General features: G+C 59.8%; 1 protein-coding gene across 1 annotated transcript; it reads right to left on the bottom strand.

The window, feature by feature from the left end:
* Nucleotides 1-2,211: 2,211 nt before the first annotated feature.
* Nucleotides 2,212-5,708, bottom strand: GDF7 (growth differentiation factor 7). Its single transcript, XM_040059780.2, has 2 exons — nucleotides 5,618-5,708; nucleotides 2,212-3,134 (listed from the first exon to the last, which is right to left on the bottom strand). The coding sequence occupies exons 1-2, from the start codon at nucleotides 5,706-5,708 to the stop codon at nucleotides 2,212-2,214; spliced, it is 1,014 nt and encodes a 337-aa protein (XP_039915714.2).
* Nucleotides 5,709-6,726: the final 1,018 nt, after the last annotated feature.

Raw genomic sequence — 6,726 nt, 5'->3', positions numbered from 1 at the left:
CAATTGAAAAATTAGGTACTTCCAAAGCTTGGTAACTTTATAACTGATGTGGAATCTGGCAGCTGGAGCACTGCTGGGCCAACCTCCTTCCCCAACCAGCTGTGCTAAAGCCAAAGGGCAGAAGAAATCCACAAACCCTCGTGCTGACCCCTCCTCACCCACTCAGGATCCTCAGCCTCCCCAAATGGTGACAGGGAGAAACCCCATGGCACGGACCTGATCCTTGCCCTGACCTCCATCTCTGAGCATCCCCCTGGAGACAGGGACACTCATGCTGAGGCAGGGAGATGGCTTTTCTTCTCGGATGCAAGGATGTAAAGCCAGATGAGGTCGGCAGGTGTCAAGGGAGTACATGAGACCTATGGGCACCACACTCACTCTGAGCTGCCACTTGCCACAGCCTGAGGATGCAGAGCAGGCTCCATGGGCGAGGATGGAGGGAGCCAGGGGCTGTTATCCCAGTGGATCTGTCACTGTCTTCAATGGACACATTTACTTCCTACTGAGGCACTTGTGTAGAAGGGGCTGTTGAACCTCACAAAGGCTTTTCTGATCTTTGAGATCATTTGGATCTCAGTAGAGGTCTTTGAGGCAACTCCCTCTCTACCCTGGCCAGGCTCAGCCCTCCCAGCAGAGTATCCCTGCCATGGAGAGCAACTGGACTCATGTAGGAAAAATCCCAAGTTTTCCAGCAGGGATTTATCTTCCCCAAAAGCAAACTACCGTCACCAATAAGCACTGATGGTTACACACCAACAGTCTTCCCACAATAAAAAAAAAAAAAAAAAAAACCATCAAACACAAAATCTGTGCAAATACATCTCTAGTCTAAGCCAACTTACTCAGGAAGCCAAAGTTTGGTACCAAAAGCCACTGAGGTGCAGCAGAAATGCTTCCCAGCATCCAAAGCACACCCTGGCATGCATGAAGAGCTCCTCTGGTGTAAAGGTGTAATTTATACTCAGCTCCTGAGTTAATAAAACCCTGCAGCCCTTCCAGCACACGTCAAAGCACCGCCCTTCATACAGCAGTCCCCGAGGGTAGCACTCAGCCCTCTGCATGGGAAAGGTCTGTTCCTGGAGGATCCAGCTCCCTTAATGGAGCAGGGGGCAGCCGGCACTCCAGGGAGTGACACAGTTCCCTGGGAAATAGATGCCAAAGGAAGACAGGGTGGAGCTTAGTGCTTTTATAGAGATTATTTGGAAAGAGAAGAACCCGAGTGAAATGGCTCTTCCCTAGGGAACTTGGGACCTTTGTTTCTCTCCAGACATGCTCAGGATGGCTGTGTGACTTGTGGGCCTTATGCCGGGTTCCCAGTATGCCTTGGAAACAGAGTTTTGTGCAGGAAAGGGAGGGGACTCACCAAGAAGTACCTCCTGCAGGACCAGACCACAGGGCCATTGCTTCCGACCGTGTGGAGTGGAGGCATCTCCAGCTAAGGCTTTCCAGGGCCACTCCCATCTTTTTAAGAGCACAAGCTCTGCTTCAGACCTCACTCTTTTAACCTCTGGTTCTCCCTATTTCCTGTCTCTGCCAGCAGACTGACAGACCTCTCCCTACTGCAAACAGGCCTGGACCAAGTGATTGCAACCCATGCCAGCCACAGGTTCTCCACTCCCTGCCTTCCCCCAGGGATCCCTTATTTTTCCACCAGGAAACCCAGGGCAGCAATTTGAAGACTGCCAGAAAAACTCCTTTAACTCAAAGAAAAGAGCATTCCTACCTCACCTCCATCCCACTGCCACAGCCAGAGGGTGATGCTGACCCGATACCTCTGCCACAGACAGCTCCACCTCCCCCCCACCCCGGGTCATCATTCCAACCAAGACAATTTTGGCTAGGTTTTGGACAATCATCCAAAACCTTTGGGAAAGAAGTTCCACTTAGGCCAACCAAGTGTATCAGGCAGAGCTCAGAGGCTGAGGAGACATTCCCTTGGGGCCGTGTGGCCCCCCTTCCAGGGGAGAACAGGCAAGGCACAGAGGTGGTGGCAGCCTCAGTCTCAGAGGGACATCCCCCATCCCTCTCGGGCTTATGGCCAGGGTGACCCAGGGGAGACAGGGGAACCCTGCTCTGAGCTTGGCCTTTGGAAAGGCACACACCAAAATGCACACACACACATATATATATATATATATATATATATATATATAAAAAATGGGCAGGGTTGCTGAGCAAGGCCAGGAGGGATAGGGAGAGCTGCAGAAATTGCTACCTGCAGCCACAGGTCTCCACGACCATGTCCTCGTACTGTTTGTAAACCACGTTGTTCCCAGAGTCTATATAGAGGATGCTGATGGGGCTGAGCTTGGAGGGCACGCAGCAGCTCGGGGGGGTGGACTCCGGGTCCATGGAGTTCATCAGGGTCTGGATAATGGCGTGGTTGGTGGGCTCCAGGTGGGAGCGCAGGGGGAAGTCGCAGACCCCCTCGCAGTGATAAGCCTCGTAGTCCAGGGGGGCGATTATCCAGTCATCCCAGCCCAGCTCCTTGAAGTTCACGTGCAGGGGCTTCCTGCTGCAGCGAGTCTTCGCCTTCTTCCCCTGGCCTCTGCCCCCAGACCGGGCGGCAATGGTGGTCCTCCTCTTCCTCCGCTTGGGATATGCCTCCTGACCGGGATCGGGGGGCTCCAGGAAGGGGGGGCTGCCCAGGGCCTTGATCTTATCCCGGATCTCCTTGAAGAGGTTCTCCTTCCTCTGTGTGCGGGAGAAGGCCACGAGCAGGGCTCGCTCATGGGGCTGCGGCCGCGGTTTGCCGAACCCCAGCTGCCGGGGCGGCAGGAGCTGCCGCGACCGATCCGACACGATCCTCAGCAGGAAGCACAGCAGCTTCCCCGAGAGCGATCTCTGCCTCTGATCTCGCAAGGCCTCCCAGACATCAAACACCTCCCATCTGGAGGAGCCCGTGTCCAAAACGTCCGCAGCCCGCGAGTCCAGCAGCCGGGGCTCCTCGCCGTCCCGGCCGGGGCAGGTGGAGAGGAGGAGGTGGTGGAAGGTGCCCTCGGGGGACAGGGCCAAGCTCCGGTTTTCGGGGAGGGAGCGCAGGATCCGCAGCTCTGCTCCCGTCACCTCCTCTGCCTCAGGCAGGCTGGAGATGTCAAAGAGGTACCGCTGCTCCGAGGCGGACGGGGAGGCATCTGGAAGAGATAACACAGAAGAAAAAAAAACAGGGAAAAAAAAAATTAAATATCAGCAAGCCGAAGCCAAGCTCTCGTTAGGGAGGCGCAAGGGACGCAGAGGTAATGGAGGAGATCTCGCTGTGCAGCAGGGCTCCCCGAGCATTCCAGCGGGACACAGTCTGTGTGTCCCGCATCCAGGAGCGTCACTCTGGCTGGGGGCACCAAAAACAAATGGGGAGGAGAAGGTACAGAGGGAGGAATCCATTCAGACAAGCGGCTTCTGATCAGCACTCTTCTCCACACCTTGAGGAGGCTTCTCTGTCTCCTCCCAGGTGTTCCAGTGACCCCAGATGCACCACGATTCTGTTTTGGCACAGAAGCCACACCTGAACCTGTGCAGCACATCCCCGATCAGCAGGTTGTCACAGATTTCTTCTGCCCCAAGTGTCACACACATGTTGTTAAAAATTCCGCTTCCCCCTCGCAAATAAGGCGCAGGCACACGGGTCTGATAGAGGCACCCACAGCTGAAAGGGAGCCCAGCCTCAGTTTGTCACTATTTTTTAGTGGATCCAAAGACCTGACACGGGCTTGTGCAGTTTCTGAATAAATACACACAATGTGAATTAAAAAAAGAAACACCAAAGGAGGTGGAGCTGGGAAGAAGAGATGAATTGAGTTCCGGGACGTTGTTTTTTTGTTTTCTCCCTCGTTAACGAGAAACCTGACCTGGGCATGCTGCAAACATCTCTCCTGTGCCCGGAGCGCCCCGACCCGCTGTGTCGAGCCCTGCCCGACACCCGCCCAGCCCCGCCGGCAGCGCCGCTGGGTGCAGCCTGCACCGCCCGCCGCGGGGGAAACTTCTTCACCCTGTCATTTGCTGCTGCTATTATTATCATTAAGAGTTGCATTATTATTCATTATAGTTATTAAAATTACTATTTGAAAAGCAGTCCTAGAATTCCTATGAGAAGCAGATAAGAGCAGATAAGGCGATCCCTTTGAAGAGTTCATCTGGTTTCGTTTTGCGCTGAAACTTCCCAGGACCTGTGCGCAGTTTTCGCCCGCTCTCACAAGCTGAGCACTGCCCACCCTCCCACCGGAGCATCCTCCTCCCGGTCCCGCCTCGCTCCCCCGACGCTTCTCCATCAGCTTCCAGTAAACCTCCCCCCGCAAAGACTGCCTGCAGGATACGGCCCCTTCTAGGTGTGGGAATGGGGTTTGGGGGGTTCTCCCACCACGAGGCAGCCGGCGACAGGCACGGGATGCGGCTGGCGCTGCTTTTCAGTTTGCGTTTTCATTTTATTCGATCAGGAATGTATTATTTTTTTCCCCAGCCGAACAAACTTGGCTGGCAGGGCGCGAAGCACATATACACATGAATTTGTTTAAAGTATATCGTTAGGTGCTTATATGCATTTGATTATTATTATTATTGTTATTATTATTATTATTATTATTATTATTATTATTATTAGACTCGCGGGTATGAAGAGGGCAAAAGAGGGAGAAGAGGGAGAAGAGGGAGAAGGGGACCGCGCTGCCGGGCTCAGCCTTAGCGGGAGCTGCTCCGGAGCCCCGCGGCCGCCCGGAGCCGAGCACCCCCGGGGGCACCGTGGCCGTGCTCCCTTTCTGGCCCGGCCCGGCCCGTCGCGGTGCTCCACGGAGTTTTTCGGGCTGCAAAGGCTCGGGCAGGACGAGGATGCCGCGCGGAGAAGCTGCTCTCAAACTGCGCCGCACACCCCGGACCCGCATCAGGTGGCGGGAGAGCCGCCCGCACCGCCGCTCATCCCGTCCTGACTGGCTGCACCTCGCACCCCGTCCCCGACCGCATCCCCAGCACCAAGCGTCATCCTCGACACCGACTGCGTGTGCAGCCCCATCGCCACCCTAGACCCCCGCTCAGCGCCACGCTCATCTCCCCCGGCAAACCTCTTCACCGGTGCCAGGCACAAACCTTGCGCTGTCCCCATCGTCAGCCTCCTGACCGTATACTCACGCACAACCCCACTTCCAGCCCTGTCCTCGCCCCCACTCCCATGCTCAGATTGGCGCACGGCTTCATTCCCGTCAAACAATCGGGATGCGCAGCCCCTAACCCGTGAAGCTCCATGCCCTGCGATCACCCTGTACGGAAACCAGCGCACAGCCCCGCTCCCCAACCACCGCACAGTCCTATCCCAGGCAGAGCCCGCGCTCGGACCAACGTGCGAGCATCCTCTCCGTGCGCCATCACTCCCCAAACTCGCGCTCAGAGCGATGCACAACGCCGTGCGTCCATCCTCACATCCACCGAGCAGCCCGATCCCCACGCCCATGCACAACACTGTCTCCATCCCCAAGCCCCATCCTCGTCCTCAAGCCCCTTCCGAAGCCCAAGCATCGCCTTCTCTCCCGGCCGACGGCGGGCTCCCGGCGGGGCGGTCGGTCCGCGCTCCCCGCCCGGCCGCGGGCGCTGCGCGGCGCGGCGCGGCGCGGGGGGACGCGCGTCCCGCACTCACCGCTGCGCGCCCGCTCCGCGAAGCCGGTCACGGTGTCGGCGCGGCGGCCGGGGGCGCGGCGTGCGGCCAGGCGCTGGTACAGGGCCACCATGTAATGATGCGGCACCACCGTGCCGTTGCGGAGAGCCCCGTCCCTCCGCGGCGGGGAGGAGAAGGGGGAGGCGGCGGCGGCGGAGGAGGAGGAGGCGGAGGAAGGCGCGGCTGCCGAGGGTCGCTGGGGAGCGGCCGCCGACGGGCCGCGCACGGCGGCGGCCTCCAGCCCGCGGCGGAGGCGGCAGGCGCCCAGCAGGCAGAGGCAGAGGGCGGCGGCGGCGGCGCGGAGGCGCATGGCGGCGGCCCGGGGCTCGGCGCGGAGCTGCTGCCGCCGCCGCTCCCCGCCCGCTTTTGAACATCGTCTTCGCCCGCCGCCGCCGCCGCCGCCGCCGCCGCCGCGGCCGCCCGCCGCCCGGGGGCGCCCCCTGCCGGCCGCTCGCCCCTCCCCGCCCGAGCGCCGCCCGCGCCCCGCAGCCGCCCCGGCAGGTGAGAGAGCCCCGGAGCCGCCCTCGGGCTCCGCCCCGCCTGTCCCGACAGGGGAGGACCCCCGGATCCCCCCTTGGACATCGTCCCGCCTGAGGGATCCCCCCCTTGGACATCGTCCCGCCTGTCCCGGCAGGGGAGAGACCCCCCGGATCCCCCCTTGGACATCGTCCCGCCCTTGGCCCCCTTCGGACCTCGCCCCGCCTCCGCCGACAGGTGAGGAACCCTCGGACCCGCCATCGGATCCCGCCCTGGCTCCCCCGGCAGGTGAGAGATGCCTCAAGGCTCCGGGCCCCCACCCGCTGGGGGCACCCGCACCCACATTTGGCGATGGGAGCTGCGTCCCACAGCCCCGTGCCAAGGCGTCACCCCAGCCTAACTGCGGGGTGGAATGGGGTTGTGTTTGTCTTTGGAAGGCGACCACAGCTCGAGATGGAGGGAGTTTGGGGGGGGCACCGCCACCTCTCTTTGCAGGATCATATTTCAGACTGAGAACCCCCCCACCGAAGACTAGACCAGGAAACTTCACCCCGTATTGGAGCGGGTCACTGACCCTCCCGTACTGGGGCGGGGGTCCCGGTCCCACCCTGGAG

This window comes from Hirundo rustica, chromosome 3, assembly GCF_015227805.2.
Source record: "Hirundo rustica isolate bHirRus1 chromosome 3, bHirRus1.pri.v3, whole genome shotgun sequence".
Taxonomy (NCBI): Eukaryota; Metazoa; Chordata; class Aves; order Passeriformes; family Hirundinidae; genus Hirundo; species Hirundo rustica.
The sequence above is the reverse complement of the archived record's forward strand: the minus strand, read 5'-3'. Positions and strand labels throughout refer to the sequence as shown.

What these genes read in the sequence shown, in the direction of transcription:
- GDF7 (XM_040059780.2), bottom strand. Translation starts at nt 5,708, where the DNA reads ATGGTGGCCCTGTACCAGCGCCTGGCCGCACGCCGCGCCCCCGGCCGC. An exon ending in CGCGGAGCGGGCGCGCAGCG is followed by an intron (nt 3,135 to 5,617) that starts GTGAGTGCGGGA and finishes TATCTCTTCCAG; the next exon opens with ATGCCTCCCCGTCCGCCTCG.